Source organism: Cherax quadricarinatus, chromosome 84, assembly GCF_038502225.1.
Source record: "Cherax quadricarinatus isolate ZL_2023a chromosome 84, ASM3850222v1, whole genome shotgun sequence".
NCBI classification, from domain to species: Eukaryota; Metazoa; Arthropoda; class Malacostraca; order Decapoda; family Parastacidae; genus Cherax; species Cherax quadricarinatus.
The window spans coordinates 8,226,052-8,244,615 of record NC_091375.1 but is presented as its reverse complement, the minus strand read 5'-3'; the positions used below and the strand labels follow the sequence as shown (position 1 = coordinate 8,244,615).

At 40.6% G+C, this 18,564-nt stretch overlaps 1 protein-coding gene across 4 annotated transcripts in view; it reads right to left on the bottom strand.

Annotated features, from left to right (window-relative positions):
- Positions 1–309: 309 nt before the first annotated feature.
- Positions 310–18,564, bottom strand: part of LOC128704282 (uncharacterized) — a 52,638-nt gene continuing 34,383 nt past the window's right edge. Inside the window, exons 1-2 of one of the 4 annotated variants that reach the window (XM_053799419.2) lie at positions 10,651–10,719; positions 310–1,116 (exon numbers count right to left, since the gene is read on the bottom strand). In XM_053799419.2, the coding sequence (XP_053655394.1) occupies positions 493–1,116; positions 10,651–10,704 (678 nt within the window). In that variant the 5' untranslated portion in view covers positions 10,705–10,719 and the 3' untranslated portion in view covers positions 310–492. Of the gene's footprint in view, positions 1,117–5,076; positions 7,011–10,650; positions 11,279–18,564 lie in introns of those variants that run through there. The other 3 variants (XM_070103021.1, XM_070103020.1, XM_053799418.2) reach the window with 3 other exon arrangements.

Here is an 18,564-nt window from a genome sequence, read left to right as displayed (position 1 = left end):
CGAGTAACATGTCCATGACCTGTCTTGTGTCACTTTTATACTACAAAGGTTTAGGTTAGGTTAGGTAAGACTGGTCAGGAAACAGGGCCAGTGTTTCCTGACGCGGATCTTAGTTACATGATGATCTGCCACTGGAGCTTTTGGTCATCTGACCGAGGCCTTCCACTGGCTTACCGGTCCACCCCTTTAAAAATTAAGGTTATAATTATATTTATTTATTTTATTGCACTACTAATGATTAGCTTAAGCAAATGTAATGTTCTCAAAAATATATATTTTGGTACCTTTGTAACATATATACAAGGTATAATTAAGCTACAAGCATTGGATTAGTTTTATTATAAACGTTTAATATATTATTTTACATATTAACAAATTATTAAAACCTAACCATTGTAAATTAGTGACTAGACTGCAGTTGAGGAACATCTAGCCTGAACAACTAGATTGGTCTTCTCTTCTTTGCTTGATTAATCATTTGAGAATGTGAGGTTAGCCACGGGCTCCGCCACCAATAGGACCTCTGATACCAGCACCGACAGATGCACCTCTGCCAGCACCAATGGAAGTACCTCTACCAGCACCAATGGAGGTACCTCTCCCACCACCAAAGGATCCTCTCCCAGCTCCAATAGAGCCGCGGCTTCCGGTACCAATAATAGGACGGCGTCCACCACCAGTAGGGGACCGGATTCCAGAGCCAACGGAAGTTCGACGCCCAGCACCCACAGGAGCAAGGATTCCACTACCAAGAGGACGGAACCCACCACCAGAACGGAACCCAGAGCCTCCAGAGCGAAACCCAGAGCCACCAGAACGGAACCCAGAGCCCACGGGGGAACGGAACCCACCACCAAAAGGAAAACGACGATTCACTCTATCATTGTCGAAGAAAGCAAAGTTTTGACCCAGAAAAGTAGTGCCGAAGATATCAAAGAAGGGGTCGTTCAAACGACGGAAGCCACGGCGTCTGAAATTACGCCCAGGGAATCCGAAGCCACCGCCGTTGAAACCACCTCCTCCGAAGCCTGGGAACTGAGGCTCTGGTGAAGGCTCAGGGCTGGGCAGGGTCACAGCCAGACCCAGCATGACGTACACCACCATAATCGCCAACAACTGTAATGGAAGAAAAAAATGTACTTGAGAGACTGGTTGAAGGGCGTACTGTTGACATGAATGACGACAAACACACATGTAACATGCCAATATTGTAACAGTGTTTCACTTTTAGCCTAGCTCTGGGGCTCCTAGAGGAAGTCAAACAAGGAAAATCCTAGACACATATTTTAGTAACCCTAACAAGCGACGCCTTTCAGGCAGAACCTTACATTTTTCCCCTCAATTTCAATTATCTCCAAAACTATACCTTTTAAGATTATTATTATAATCAAAAAGAAGCGCTAAGCCACAAGGGCTATACAGCATACCTTTTAAGAGCTTTCCCTATTAACGACACCTACACATATGCTTGTTCATGGTATATATAAGTTATTTATATATACATATAGGGAGATACCACCTCTACACCTGACTGGGGAGACACAGCCTCAGAGAAGAAAATAAACAAGGAAAACTCAGGCGATTTCTCCCCGGAGATGTTTGAGTATATAAGTATTGTCTTCTACCACTCTATATATGCTATGTTTGTGAACTTTATTCGAAGGATATGTGACATCACAGTCTTTATATCAAATATTTCATCCAGCTTCCCGGTGGTAGGTTGTGTACCCAGACTGCTGGAGGCATTTTCTCTCTAGATCGCAACATTGAGTCTCTGGGAAAGGAAGCTGGTCACTCTGAATTTCGTAGGTATCCGTGATGAGACTGTTACCCAATTTTTTAAGGGATCTGAAAGCACACTTGCCCCACTCTCCGAGAGTCTCCGATCCTATTGGGATCGGAGTATAGAGGCACAGGTGTAGTCCCATACAATCTGCTTACCATCTTTCTAGGGTAGCATGGTGACTCCATTCGGACCCTTCTCAGTTCCGTCAGACCTCAGTACCTTAGATTCCCATTCTGCTGGACAACGAGCTGTGGTGTCTTCGCTTGATGATGTCACTGACCTCTTCGTATCTGGCATACTTCCCTTTCGATATATGACAGACGAGACCATGTAGCCCAAATTGACCAGCTGACGCCCTGCCTCAAATGCACCTATATTTGGTGAGTATGGGGGTGGCTAGGCGAAGAGCTACACCAATCCGAATGACTTGAGGATCGAGCGCGGATGCCCAAGGAGGGATGAGGGATGGCCAAAAGAAAATCTTCAGAATGTGATGCCTTCACCGCTAAGAATCGAGCTTTGTCCTTTCTTGAGGCATTGTTGAGGATTGTTTGGGCGATTTTCACAGCAATGGTTTTAAGCTGGAAAAATTCAGATTCAGGAAGGATATAGGAAAGCACTGGTTTGGTAACTTGAGTTATGGATGAGTGGAACAAACTCCCGAGTACCGTCATAGAAGCTAAGACGTTGTGTAGTTTTAAAAATAGGTTGGATAAATACATGAGTGGGTGTAGGTGAGTATGAGTTGGAACTGACTAGCTTGTGCTACTAGGTCAGATACCGTGCTCCTCCCTTAAGTGAATGTGACTGACCTGACTAGGTTAAGACATTGGTTTAAGTCGGTGGGAGAATTGAACCTGCCTCGCATGGGCCAGTAGGCTTGCTGCAGTGTTCCTTCTTTCTTATGTTTTTATGAAGTGTCTGTCTCGGCGGGACTGTTTTTGATCTGCATATGTTGACTCGACTCCTGATGCAGGTGTTAGGCATATGGTGACTCCTGACACAGGTGTTAGTCCAGTGGTTCCCAAACTTTTTCAGCTTGTTACCCAATTTAACATGCCACATAAAGCATGTTACCCCTTTCACAAAATGTTGTTATTATTGATATATATGGCTAAACGTGAACGTATACAGCCTCGCATAGTCTGCTAATCCTAGCAAAACCATTGAAAACGTAAGAACCACACATACATTATATATATAAAATTAATAATAGCTACAAATTCACAGTAACAGTGGGTAAATACTAACTATATACTGCACAGGGCAGTACACATACATACCAGCTTATGTCTACCTCGGCTGATGCTCACAGATAAACTGACAGTGTGAAATAGAGGCAGCCTCAGGAAGTGAGTGACGCGTACTGGACAGGTCGATCTGGGCTACTAAGTGACTTTTGTCCTGAAGCATACTTGTCAAAATACTTTTGGGTTTCCTCACACTTAGCTATATATTTCTGCTTTTCTAATACTGTATATTAGTTTTTGATGTTTATTGTTATTTGGTTTAACTTTATTACTTACTTATAATAGGTTTACTTTACAACTTTATATACTAAGACAAAGTTAACAATCATCCTCATACCGGGTACCGCATTGTTTTCTTGATTTTCAGAATTCATAACTTTTTTTCTGTCACCCCTCCATTACCCCCCAAAAATGGTTAAATTACCCCCAGGGGGTAATTTACCCCCAGTTTGGGAACCACTGTATGGTGACTCCTGACACAGGTGTTAGTCCTATGGTACTCCTGATGCAGGTATTAATCCTATGGTAACTCCTGATGCAGGTGTTAGTCCTATGTTGGCTTCTGATGCAGGTGTTAGTCATGTGGAGACATCTGGCGAAGGTATTAATAATAATATTAGTAACAATAATAACAATTATAGTTACAATAATAATAATAATAATATTAGAAGAAAATAACTTAATCTTAGCTAACGTAAATAACACCAAGACCAACACCTGTGAGTGTAGCAGCTACCAGGTGTTGATGTGTATAGTGGTAGTTGACTGTGACGGGTGTTGTACCAGGTGTTGATGTGTATAGTGGTAGTTGACTGTGACGGGTGTTGTACCAGGTGTTGATGTGTATAGTGGTAGTTGACTGTGACGGGTGTTGTACCAGGTGTTGATGTGTATAGTGGTAGTTGACTGTGACGGGTGTTGTACCAGGTGTTGATGTGTATAGTGGTAGTTGACTGTGACGGGTGTTGTAGATGATTGATGTACTGGACTATGATGATTGTGTACTGGGCTATGATTGATGTACTGGGCTATGATTGATGTACTGGGCTATGATTGATATACAGGGCTATGATGATTGACTGTACGGGTGTTGTACCAGGTGTTGATGTGTATAGTGGTAGTTGACTGTGACGGGTGTTGTACCAGGTGTTGATGTGTATAGCGGTAGTTGACTGTGACGGGTGTTGTACCAGGTGTTGATGTGTATAGTGGTAGTTGACTGTGACGGGTGTTGTACCAGGTGTTGATGTGTATAGTGGTAGTTGACTGTGACGGGTGTTGTACCAGGTGTTGATGTGTATAGCGGTAGTTGACTGTGACGGGTGTTGTACCAGGTGTTGATGTGTATAGTGGTAGTTGACTGTGACGGGTGTTGTACCAGGTGTTGATGTGTATAGTGGTAGTTGACTGGGCTATGATTGATGTACTGGGCTATGATTGATGTACTGGGCTATGATGATTGATGTACTGGGCTATGATGATTGATGTACTGGGCTATGATGATTGATGTACTGGGCTATGATTGATATACTGGGCTATGATTGATATACAGGGCTATGATGATTGATGTACTGGGCTATGATTGATGTACTGGGCTATGATTGATGTACTGGGCTATGATTGATGTACTGGGCTATGATTGATGTACTGGGCTATGATGATTGATGTACTGGGCTATGATTGATATACTGGGCTATGATTGATGTACAGGGCTATGATGATTGATGTACTGGGCTATGATTGATGTACTGGGCTATGATTGATATACTGGGCTATGATTGATATACTGGGCTAAGATTGATGTACTGGGCTATGATGATTGATGTACTGGGCTATGATGATTGATGTACTGGGCTATGATGATTGATATACTGGACTATGATTGATGTACTGGACTATGATGATTGTGTACTGGGCTATGATTGATGTACTGGGCTATGATGATTGATGTACTGGGCTAGGATGATTGATATACTGGGCTATGATTGATATACTGGGCTATGATTGATGTACAGGGCTATGATGATTGATGTACTGGGCTATGATTGATGTACTGGGCTATGATTGATATACTGGGCTATGATTGATATACTGGGCTAAGATTGATGTACTGGGCTATGATTGATGTACTGGGCTATGATGATTGATGTACTGGGCTATGATGATTGATGTACTGGGCTAGGATGGTTGATATACTGGGCTATGATTGATGTACTGGGCTATGATGATTGGTGTACTGGGCTATGATTGATGTACTGGGCTATGATGATTGGTGTACTGGGCTATGATTGATGTACTGGGCTATGATGATTGGTGTACTGGGCTATGATTGATGTACTGCACTACGACTTGTGTGCTCACTCCTTGAAAGGTAATGTAAGATTTCTTTCCTGGGATTTTCAACCAGGGGTAAGGAAGGTTATCTACCCAGGATCACCCAGGGTAAGGAAGGTTATCTACCCAGGATCACCCAGGGTAAGGAAGGTTATCTACCCAGGATCACCCAGGGTAAGGAAGGTTATCTACCCAGGATCACCCAGGGTAGGGAAGGTTATCTACTCAGGATCACCCATGGTAAGGAAGGTTATCTACCCAGGCTCACCCAGGGTAGGAAAGGTTATCTACCCAGGATCACCCAGGGTAGGGAAGGTTATCTACCCAGGATCACCCAGGGTAGGAAAGGTTATCTACCCAGGATCACCCAGGGTAGGGAAGGTTATCTACCCAGGATCACCCAGGGTAGGAAAGGTTATCTACCCAGGATCACCCAGGGTAAGGAAGGTTATCTACCCAGGCTCACCCAGGGTAGGAAAGGTTATCTACCCAGGATCACCCAGGGTAAGGAAGGTTATCTACCCAGGATCACCCAGGGTAGGAAAGGTTATCTACCCAGGATAACCCAGGGTAAGGAGGGTTATCTACCCAGGATGGGGAGGGTTATCTACCCAGGATAACCCAGTCCACCACTTCAAAAATCAGGTATATAAACAGCAGTCTTCCTGCGTGTGCTTCAGATTCAAGACTATGGTATACATCACTTGCTCCTGGGCTGAGGCCTCAGGGACTGATTACCTCACCTTCGACTGTCTGATGTGTATATTTCTACAGTCTTCATATCATGTGCATGTAATGTATTGATAAAGCCACTAGCTGGCGAAACCTCTGTAAATAGAGATACCCAGATATTTCAGAAGTGTCTAATTCGTGACCATTGTAGAGTTGTCAATTATCTGAAATAAATTGTTTTATTCACTTAAAAAAATGGTGCTAGAGTTTAGGAAATAAATTTCCGATATTTGTTTAGTTTTATTACAAAAAATTAATGTTATTTTATGTATAAATACATGAACAAGCGAGTATAATAAATTAGCCAACAGACTGCAGTAGAGGAACAATATTGACTTAGCTAGAACTGTGCTTACTTTAATCTTATGTATAAGTTAGAATGTTTGAGAAGATTAGCCATGATGGCCGACGATGACAGGTGCAGCATGACCACCAACACCACCACCACCATGGTGTCCACCACTAGCACCACCATGGTGTCCACCACCACTAGCACCTCCACGGTGTCCACCACCACTAGCACCTCCACGGTGTCCACCACTAAGTCCTCCACTGGCACCTCCACGGTGTCCACCACTGAGTCCACCACTGAATCCACCACTGAGTCCACTATTGACACCTCCACGGTGTCCTCCACTGACACCACGGTGTCCTTCACCAAAACGAGGGCGGTGTCGTTCATTGTCGAAGTCAGGAAAGCCTTGTCCAAGAAAAGTAAGGCCGAAGGGATTAAACACGGGGTCGTTAAAACGACGGAACCCACAACGTCTAGAGTTACGGCGTCTGAAGCATGGAGATCCAAAGTCACCTCCACCAAAGCCTCCACCGAATATTTGCGGATCAGGTAGAGGGCCAGGCAGGGCCAGAGCCAAGCATAACATGATGCACATCACGACAAACAGCAATAACTGTAAATGTTAGAAAATATGTTTGCACTTCAAGCCTATCTTTGATGTGGTTAAAGGAAGACGTACAGGGCGATGCACAAGATTATGTTAGTTTGGTCGATGTTAATGCCACAGTGACCGTGCGAGTTAGGGCTGACAACATTGTCCTAAACTTACATAATCCATCTTAAAGAAACTCAGCCTATCCCTAACCCAACCCAGCCTTACGTAACTTAGTTAAACCTAACCCAACCTTACCTAAACCTTTCGCAAAGTACATTTGCAGTGTAAACAGCCAGAACGCTATGCTACGTCTGCAGTTGTAACTATATTGGTTGTTACTGTAAGACACAACTGTCCAGTTGTCACCAACGAACAAAAAATACTCGCAACGTAATATTTCCACTGTTCTAACAGTATAATAGTTGAACATTAAAATGGTATAAAATACCGACAGGTTGTTAGGTAAGACACATATGCAACAGTTAGGTATCTTTATTATGATAATTATTATCATAATAAAGATACCTAACTGTTGCATATGTGTCTTACCTAACAGTATAATAGTTATACTTCCACTGCTCTAACAATATAATAGTTATACTTCCACTGCTGTAACACTAATAGTTATACTTCCACTGCTCTAACAATATAATAGTTATACTTCCACTGCTGTAACACTAATAGTTATACTTCCACTGCTCTAACAATATAATAGTTATTCTTCCACTGCTGTAACACTAATAGTTATACTTCCACTGCTCTAACAATATAATAGTTATACTTCCACTGCTGTAACACTATAATAGTTATACTTCCACTGCTCTAACAATATAATAGTTATACTTCCACTGCTGTAACACTATAATAGTTATACTTCCACTGCTGTAACACTATAATAGTTATACTTCCACTGCTCTAACAATATAATAGTTATACTTCCACTGCTGTAACACTATAATAGTTATACTTCCACTGCTGTAACACTATAATAGTTATACTTCCACTGCTTTAACAATATAATAGTTATACTTCCACTGCTGTAACACTATAATAGTTATACTTCCACTGCTGTAACACTATAATAGTTATACTTCCAGTGCTCTAACAATATAATAGTTATACTTCCACTGCTGTAACACTATAATAGTTATACTTCCAGTGCTCTAACAATATAATAGTTATACTTTCACTGCTCTAACAATATAATAGTTATACTTCCACTGCTGTAACACTATAATAGTTATACTTCCACTGCTGTAACACTATAATAGTTATACTTCCACTGCTGTAACACTATAATAGTTATACTTCCACTGTTCTAACAATATAATAGTTATACTTCCACTGCTGTAACACTATAATAGTTATACTTCCACTGCTGTAACACTATAATAGTTATACTTCCACTGCTGTAACACTATAATAGTTATACTTCCACTGCTGTAACACTATAATAGTTATACTTCCACTGCTCTAACAATATAATAGTTATACTTCCACTGCTGTAACACTATAATAGTTATACTTCCACTGCTCTAACAATATAATAGTTATACTTCCACTGCTGTAACACTATAATAGTTATACTTCCACTGCTGTAACACTATAATAGTTATACTTCCACTGCTGTAACACTATAATAATTATACATCCACTGCTCTAACAATATAATAGTTATACTTCCACTGCTGTAACACTATAATAGTTATACTTCCACTGCTCTAACAATATAATAGTTATACTTCCACTGCTGTAACACTATAATAGTTATACTTCCACTGCTGTAACACTATAATAGTTATACTTCCACTGCTGTAACACTATAATAGTTATACTTCCACTGCTCTAACAATATAATAGTTATACTTCCACTGCTGTAACACTATAATAGTTATACTTCCACTGCTCTAACAATATAATAGTTATACTTCCACTGCTGTAACACTATAATAGTTATACTTCCACTGCTGTAACACTATAATAGTTATACTTCCACTGCGGTAACACTATAATAGTTATACTTCCACTGCTGTAACACTATAATAGTTATACTTCCACTGCTCTAACAATATAATAGTTATACTTCCACTGCTGTAACACTATAATAGTTATACTTCCACTGCTCTAACAATATAATAGTTATACTTCCACTGCTGTAACACTATAATAGTTATACTTCCACTGCGGTAACACTATAATAGTTATACTTCCACTGCTGTAACACTATAATAGTTATACTTCCACTGCTCTAACAATATAATAGTTATACTTCCACTGCTGTAACACTATAATAGTTATACTTCCACTGCTGTAACACTATAATAGTTATACTTCCACTGCTGTAACACTATAATAGTTATACTTCCACTGCTCTAACAATATAATAGTTATACTTCCACTGCTCTAACAATATAATAGTTATACTTCCACTGCTGTAACACTATAATAGTTATACTTCCACTGCTGTAACACTATAATAGTTATACTTCCACTGCTGTAACACTATAATAGTTATACTTCCACTGCTGTAACAGTATAATAGTTATACTTCCACTGCTCTAACAATATAATAGTTATACTTCCACTGCTGTAACACTATAATAGTTATACTTCCACTGCTGTAACACTATAATAGTTATGCTGCCACTGTTCTAGTAATATAATAGTTATACTTCCATTGTTCTAAATATAATAGTTATCCTACTATTCGTAATGTAATACTGCCACTGCAGTAGTAATATTATCACTGCCTTAACAGTATAACAGTAATATTATCACTGCCTTAACAGTATAACAGTAATATTATTACTGCCTTAACAGTATAACAGTAATATTATTACTGCCTTAACAGTATAACAGTAATATTATCACTGCCTTAACAGTATAACAGTAATATTATTACTGCCTTAACAGTATAACAGTAATATTATCACTGCCTTAACAGTATAACAGTAATATTATCACTGCCTTAACAGTATAACAGTAGTAATATTATCACTGCCTTAACAGTATAACAGTAATATTATCACTGCCTTAACAGTATAACAGTAGTAATATTATCACTGCCTTAACAGTATAACAGTAGTAATATTATCACTGCCTTAACAGTATAACAGTAGTAATATTATCACTGCCTTAACAGTATAACAGTAATATTATTACTGCCTTAACAGTATAACAGTAATATTATCACTGCCTTAACAGTATAACAGTAATATTATTACTGCCTTAACAGTATAACAGTAATATTATCACTGCCTTAACAGTATAACAGTAATATTATCACTGCCTTAACAGTATAACAGTAATATTATCACTGCCTTAACAGTATAACAGTAATATTATCACTGCCTTAACAGTATAACAGTAATATTATTACTGCCTTAACAGTATAACAGCAACATTATCACTGTCTTAACAGTATAACAGTAATACTTCCACAGACGTCACAGTAACATTGACTGTTAATTCTATTTCACTGTTATTAGTACAATAAAAAAAATACAAGCGCGTAAATATTTAATCGAGACATAATTAAATTACCATTAATACTATTATATACACTGAATTAAGTCCCCACTGCTTGTGCCTGAATTTTTCTTGACGTATTTACATATTCCAACATTAAAACCTCCCATCCACTGAGAAAAAACTTTACCAGTCTCATATTGCGTTGCTGCTGCTGTCTAGTGTGGTCTGACGTCTCTAACATATGTTCCCGTGTTTATATATAAGGAAGCGAGGTCATACGGGATACGGAAGTGAAAGGAGGAAGGCTTCCTGCAGTAGAAGGAAGGTGAGGAAAGGCTGTGCGAGGATAGAATGCTGGGTCTAGGGTCATTAAGGTCTCATATCACCTGTACACGGCTATCAAGAATGGCTCACGCACTGGCCGTGAGTTTTATGACTCTCTCGCCATGGGTTCTATCCCCACTCGTTCGTGGTTTGTTTGTAATTGTGTTATTACAATTTCGTGAATCGTTAAGAATGATTAATTTCCCTAAATAGCGATTAAGATAAATTTAATGTACATATACTGAGATCTGTGTAACTCAGATGTGATGTGGTAAACGATTTTTATTCAACTTCTGAAAGTTAGATTGTTATTATTTACGGTGTCACGTGACCTGGTGGGTAAAGCTCTGGGTTCACACGGTGAGGGTCCGGTGTAAGGCAACACGCCCAATGTTTCTACCCGGACCCTCACCGTGCGAAGCCAGAGCTGTACCCACCAGGCCGCGGGGTGGCGACATGCAACAGAGGGGATCAACTTGAGTGGGATTTGCACATAAGTAAGCAGGATTATCAAAGCTTGTTCTTTGGGTAACATCGATAATAATAATAATAATAATAATAATAATAATAATAATAATAATAATAATAATAATAATAATAAAAATAATTTTGTTAGTGGTTTTGAATTTGAGGAAGACCTGCCTAGAAGGGGCCAGTAGGCCTGCTGTAGTGTACCTCCGTTCTTATGTTCTTAAATACAGGAACTAGTTCAATCTAGTCAGCCCCTCCAGTGGGTACCTACCAGGCACCTGGAGATGAGAACATAAGAATGAACACTGCGGTAGGCCTATTGGCCCATACTAATCAAGTCAACACAATGCACTCTCTATGTGCGCAATAAGGGGTGTTTATACACATTCAACTACTCTAGACAATCGAACTATTTTCCATGCGTGTGCTACACAGGCATCATTACAGAGCTCCTGACGACGCACGTGAGTGAGAAAGATCTAGACCAAGATTTCCATCCCCCGTGTGGCTTGTTCTGTATATAAAAGCTCTGTTCCGCAAGGCACAGTACTCGCTCCCATCATGTTTCTCATCCTCATATCTGACATAGACAAGGATGTCAGCCACAGCACAGTGTCTTCCTTTGCAGATGACACCCGAATCTGCATGACAGTGTCTTCCATTGCAGACACTGCAAGGCTCCAGGCGGACATCAACCAAATCTTTCAGTGGGCTGCAGAAAACAATATGAAGTTCAACGATGAGAAATTTCAATTACTCAGATATGGTAAACATGAGGAAATTAAAACTTCATCAGAGTACAAAACAAATTCCGGCCACAAAATAGAGCGAAACACCAACGTCAAAGACCTGGGAGTGATCATGTCGGAGGATCTCACCTTCAAGGACCATAACATTGTATCAATCGCATCTGCTAGAAAAATGACAGGATGGATAATGAGAACCTTCAAAACTAGGGAGGCCAAGCCCATGATGACACTCTTCAGGTCACTTGTTCTATCTAGGCTGGAATATTGCTGCACACTAACACCACCTTTCAGGCAGGTGAAATTGCTGACCTAGAAAATGTACAGAGAACCTTCACGGCGCGCATAACGGAGATAAAACACCTCAATTACTGGGAGTGCTTGAGGTTCCTAAACCTGTATTCCCTGGAACGCAGGCGGGAGAGATACATGATTATATACACCTGGAAAATCCTAGAGGGACTAGTACCGAACTTGCACACGAAAATCACTCACTACGAAAGCAAAAGACTTGGCAGACGATGCAACATCCCCCCAATGAAAAGCAGGGGTGTCACTAGCACGTTAAGAGACCATACAATAAGTGTCAGGGGCCCGAGACTGTTCAACTGCCTCCCAGCATACATAAGGGGGATTACCAACAGACCCCTGGCAGTCTTCAAGCTGGCACTGGACAAGCACCTAAAGTTGGTTCCTGACCAGCCGGGCTGTGGCTCGTACGTTGGATTGCGTGCAGCTAGCACTAACAGCCTGGTTGATCAGGCTCTGATCCACCAGGAGGCCTGGTCACAGACCGGGCCGCGGGGGCGTTGACCCCCGGAACTCTCTTCAGGTAAACTCCAGGTTTTACTACCAATTAATCAGCTGTAGTAATCTTTAACACCTAGTCCCATGTGTTCTGGCTCTCTTTTATATATATATATATATATATATATATATATATATATATATATATATATATATATATATATATATATAGATAGAGAGAGAGAGAGAGAGAGAGAGAGAGAGAGAGAGTTTGTGCCAGAACACATGAGACCAGGTGTACAGGATCAAGACAGATTAATTAATGAGTAGTGGAACCCGGAAAAAATAGTGCGACCCTCGCCAGATGTTACTAAAAGTGTGTGCATCTTGGAGTGCTAATCTCACAGGGTGGGTATACGACTGGAAGAACTTGGTGGAGAGCTTGGTGAAGAGCTTGGTGAGAGTTTAGTAGTCAGGGGAGAACAGGAAGAAGCATTTCAAGGGTAAAAGATGTTGCCGGAGCTACTAAGAATTTATATGAATACATTAGTTGTCAGCGAGAGGTATTACGCTTGTGTTCATCTCTGAGGAGCAGGATAGCTTAGTGTTACGCTTGTGTTCATCTCTGAGGAGCAGGACAACTTAGTGTTACGCTTGTGTTCATCTCTGAGGAGCAGGACAACTTAGTGTTACGCTTGTGTTCATCTCTGAGGAGCAGGACAACTTAGTGTTACGCTTGTGTTCATCTCTGAGGAGCAGGACAACTTAGTGTTATGCTTGTGTTCATCTCTGAGGAGCAGGACAACTTAGTGTTACGCTTGTGTTCATCTCTGAGGAGCAGGACAACTTAGTGTTATGCTTGTGTTCATCTCTGAGGAGCAGGACAACTTAGTGCTACGCTTGTGTTCATCCCTGAGGAACAGGGCAGCTTAGTGCTACGCTTGTGTTCATCTCTTAGGAGCAGGGCAGCTTAGTGCTACGCTTGTGTTCATCCCTAAGGAACAGGGCAGCTTAGTGCTACGCTTGTGTTCATCTCTTAGGAGCAGGGCAGCTTAGTGCTACGCTTGTGTTCATCTCTGAGGAGCAGGGCAGCTTAGTGCTACGCTTGTGTTCATCTCTGAGGAGCAGGGCAGCTTAGTGCTACGCTTGTGTTCATCTCTAAGGAGCAGGGCAGTTTAGTGCTACGCTTGTGTTCATCTCTGAAGAGCAGGACAACTTGGTGTTACACTTGTGTTCATCTCTGAGGAGTAGGACAGCTTAGTGTTACGCTTGTGTTCATCTCTGAGGAGCAGGACAGCTTAGTGCTACGCTTGTGTTCATCTCTGAGGAGCAGGACAACTTAGTGTTACGCTTGTGTTCATCTCTGAGGAGCAGGACAACTTAGTGTTACGCTTGTGTTCATCTCTGAGGAGCAGGACAGCTTAGTGCTACGCTTGTGTTCATCTCTGAGGAGGAGGACAGCTTAGTGTTACGCTTGTGTTCATCTCTGAGGAGCAGGACAGCTTAGTGCTACGCTTGTGTTCATCTCTGAGGAGGAGGACAGCCTAGTTTTACCCTAGTGTTAATTTCTGAACGACCACTTTATTGTGCACCCGAATCTCATATTTTGAGCTGTGGTTAAATTGATTTAATTACCACAAAAAAATTACGATTTCTTTATATAGTTCCTGTACACATCATAGTAAGGAATACAATCTCAGAACAGTTATTTCTTATTACCACTAAAAAAATTGATTAAAACTGGGACGCAATCTGTATAAAGACAGTTTGTTCATATAATAGATGCAAAATGTGGATACAGTTTCAATGTATTACATATGTTACCATTAAGGTGTTGTGTTATATCTTGTAAAGTGTGCATGGAGGTGTCTCTGAAAGGTTGGATGTTTGGAGACTGAAATATAATGTTCCAGTGTATGGCCTTGTCTCTGTCATTGCCATCTTCATCTTACTGTCAGAGATACCAGTAGCCTAGCATTAGTTTAGCTGTAACATCTTGCAATCTACTAACCTTGTTAGTTTCTCCATAGATATGTTTAACTTGACACATTATGACGCATAATGGAACTGCTAGTTCCTATCTGTACTGTTTTACTTTCTTCTAGCTCGTTTGCTAGTTCCTTTTCTGACAATGTTTTTCAAACAAGTTTACGAACTTGTTTCGCAGACTCATAAACTTCGTCAGGTCAGCTTAGTGGTGACCTGATCATCTCCGAGGAGCAGGACAACTTAGTGCTACCCTGGTGATCATCTCCGAGGAGCAAGACAACTTAGCGCTACCCTGGTGATCATCTCCGAGGAGCAAGACAACTTAGTGCTACCCTGGTGATCATCTCCGAGGAGCAGGACAACTTAGCGCTACCCTGGTGATCATCTGCGAGGAGCAAGACAACTTAGTGCTACCCTGGTGATCATCTGCGAGGAGCAAGACAACTTAGTGCTACCCTGGTGATCATCTCCGAGGAGCAGGACAACTTAGTGCTACCCTGGTGATCATCTCCGAGGAGCAAGACAACTTAGTGCTACCCTAGTGATCATCTGCGAGGAGCAAGACAACTTAGTGTTACCCTGGTGATCATCTCCGAGGAGCAGGACAACTTAGTGCTACCCTGGTGATCATCTCCGAGGAGCAAGACAACTTAGTGCTACCCTGGTGATCATCTCTGAGGAGCAGGACAACTTAGTGCTACCCTGGTGATCATCTCCGAGGAGCAGGACAACTTAGTGTTACCCTGGTGATCTTCTCCGAGGAGCAAGACAACTTAGTGCTACCCTGGTGATCATCTCTGAGGAGCAGGACAACTTAGTGCTACCCTGGTGATCATCTCTGAGGAGCAGGACAACTTAGTGCTACCCTGGTGATCATCTCCGAGGAGCAAGACAACTTAGTGCTACCCTGGTGATCATCTCCGAGGAGCAAGACAACTTAGTGCTACCCTGGTGATCATCTCTGAGGAGCAGGACAACTTAGTGCTACCCTGGTGATCATCTCTGAGGAGCAGGACAACTTAGTGCTACCCTGGTGATCATCTCCGAGGAGCAAGACAACTTAGTGCTACCCTGGTGATCATCTCTGAGGAGCAGGATAGCTTTCGTGACTTCTCACATTGTCATTGTTCCTTGATAATGTGAGAAGTCACGAAAACGCTTGGAATTTCACTTTTCTTTCACAGTGGTTGTTTTGCATATTCTGATATCACCTGTTTACTGTGATCTTATTATATATATATATATATATATATATATATATATATATATATATATATATATATATATATATATATATATATATATATATATATATTTAATTTAGGGAAAATTAATATCAAAAGTACAAATAAAAAGGTCATCTAGTGTTTTAAAATGTTGTGACCGGGTGTGGAAGTGTGAATTGCTCATTACTCTAAAATTTGTTCATGATTGCAGCCATGTATACACGTAAGTAACCATTCTTACAGTATTCATTACCTTTGTAACTTGTGAGTTCATTACCTTTGTAACTTGTGAGTTCATTACCTTGTACCTAGTTCAGCCATCAAAACTTTGGAGCCCGGTCCCTGGACCCATTGTGTACCTCTGTAATCTGTAAATACCTTTGTAACTTGTCATGATTGTGACTAGACCTACCTGGAGTTCATTTCCTTTGTAAATTGTGAGTTCATTACCTTTGTAAATTGTGAGTTCATTACCTTTGTAAATTGTGAATTCATTACCTCTGTAACTTGCTCAGCTATCAAAACTTTGAGGCCCAGTCCCTGGACCCATTATGTACCTCTAATCTTTTGACTACCGCCCACTGGATGGGTATGGGGTGCATAATAAACATATTAAACTAACTAAATTTTAAAATGTTATTTTAGCCTCACACCTGTAACGTAACTTGTTCCTTATAATGTATTCTGCTAGTCACTATTTCTGTTATTTATTTCTAAATTATTAATAATTGACAGTAATTTCACTAAATAATTTGGTAGTGAGGTTAGCTCGTGTCACACACATCGTATAACCACATCAATTGCTTTCCCTTACCAACAAGTCGACTAAAAATCTATGCAATGATCGTTCTGTACACTGCTTAGAATCTATGCCGACACCTGTGTGTAGAGGAACTGTAGCTCTGTGTACGTGAGCGAGCAGCGTTCATCAAGGTCATCATGACGTAACAGTCATTGTACTGATGTGTCTGATTTCTAGTCCCCAGGCGCTGTTGGACCCTTGTGGGGTTAGTGCTTGTCAATAATAATAATAATTATTATTATTATTATTATTATGAATTGTGTAAATGATTTTCAAGCTGGAATGAATATATATATATATATATATATATATATATATATATATATATATATATATATATATATATATATATATATATATATATATATATATACGCCTAATTTATCATCTATAAACGTTATCAATGAAAATTAATATAATATAGTAATCACGTTTTCATTAATTAATGTTACAATCATCATAATCATAATTTTTAAAGAGATGGACTGGTAAGTCTGCGGAAGGTCTCGGTCAGATGACCAAACGTTCCAGCTGTGGGTCATCATATGACTAAGACACACGGCAAGAAACGCTTGTCCTGTTTCCTAACTAAACTTACCAAAACAAACCTATAATGGCGGAGGTACAGTGATATTAGTGGCAAACCGAAATTAAAGATACAATGTATTTTATATGTTATGTGATAAACAGAATTCAATCGGAAGCTGCCATAGTGAAGAACTCTGTTCCACAAGGCACAGTACTCGCACCTATCCTGTCCCTCATCCTCATATCAGATATAGACAGAGATGTAAACCACAGCACCGTATCATCCTTTATAGACCATACTAGGATCTGCATGAGAGTGTCATCCACTGAGGACACGGCAAATCTCCAAGAAAATATAAACCAAGTTTTCCAATGGGCAACGGAGGACAAAATGATATTCAATGAAGACAAATTCCAGCTACTCCATTATGGAAAACTGGAGGAAATAATAGCTATAACTGAGTATACTGTAAACTCTAATTACACAATAGAGCGGAAAAGTAATGCGAAGGACCTGGGAGTGGTAATGTCCGAAGACCTCACCTTCAAGGACCACAACAATGCCACTATCACATCTGCGAGGTAAATGATAGGATGGACAATGAGAACATTCAAGACAAGGGGTGCCAAGCCAATGATGATCCTTTTTAAATCACTTGTTCTCTCTAGGCTGGAATACTGCTGTACATTAACATTTCCATTCAAGGCAGGTGAAATTGCAGATCTAGAGAATGTGCTGAGGACCTTTACTGCACATATAAATTCCATCAAACACCTTAACTACTGGGAACGCTTGGAAGCACTTGACTTGTACTCATTGGAGCGCAGGCGAGAGATACATCATAATCGACACCTGGAAAACCCTAGAGGAACTGGTCCCTAATCTGCACACAGAAATTACTCCCTACAAAAGCAAAAGACTTAGCAGGCGATGCAACATACGCCCAATGAAAAGTAAGGGCAGTATTATACACAAAGAGAAAACAATAAATGTCCTAGTGCCAAGACTTCAACAGCCTCCCACCAGCCATAAGGGCATTACCAGTAGACTCCTGGTTGTCTTCAAGAGGGAGCTGGACAGATACCTAAAGCCAGTGCCGGATCAGCCGGGCTGTGGTTCGTACGTTGGACTGCGTGCGGCCAGTAGTAACAGCCTCGTTATTAATGTTAAATCGTGTACTTCGAGAGTGTAAGATTCATTGTAGACGGATTCACTATATCCTGGGAGACAGTATGTATATACATCAGTGGAAATAACCAATAATCAC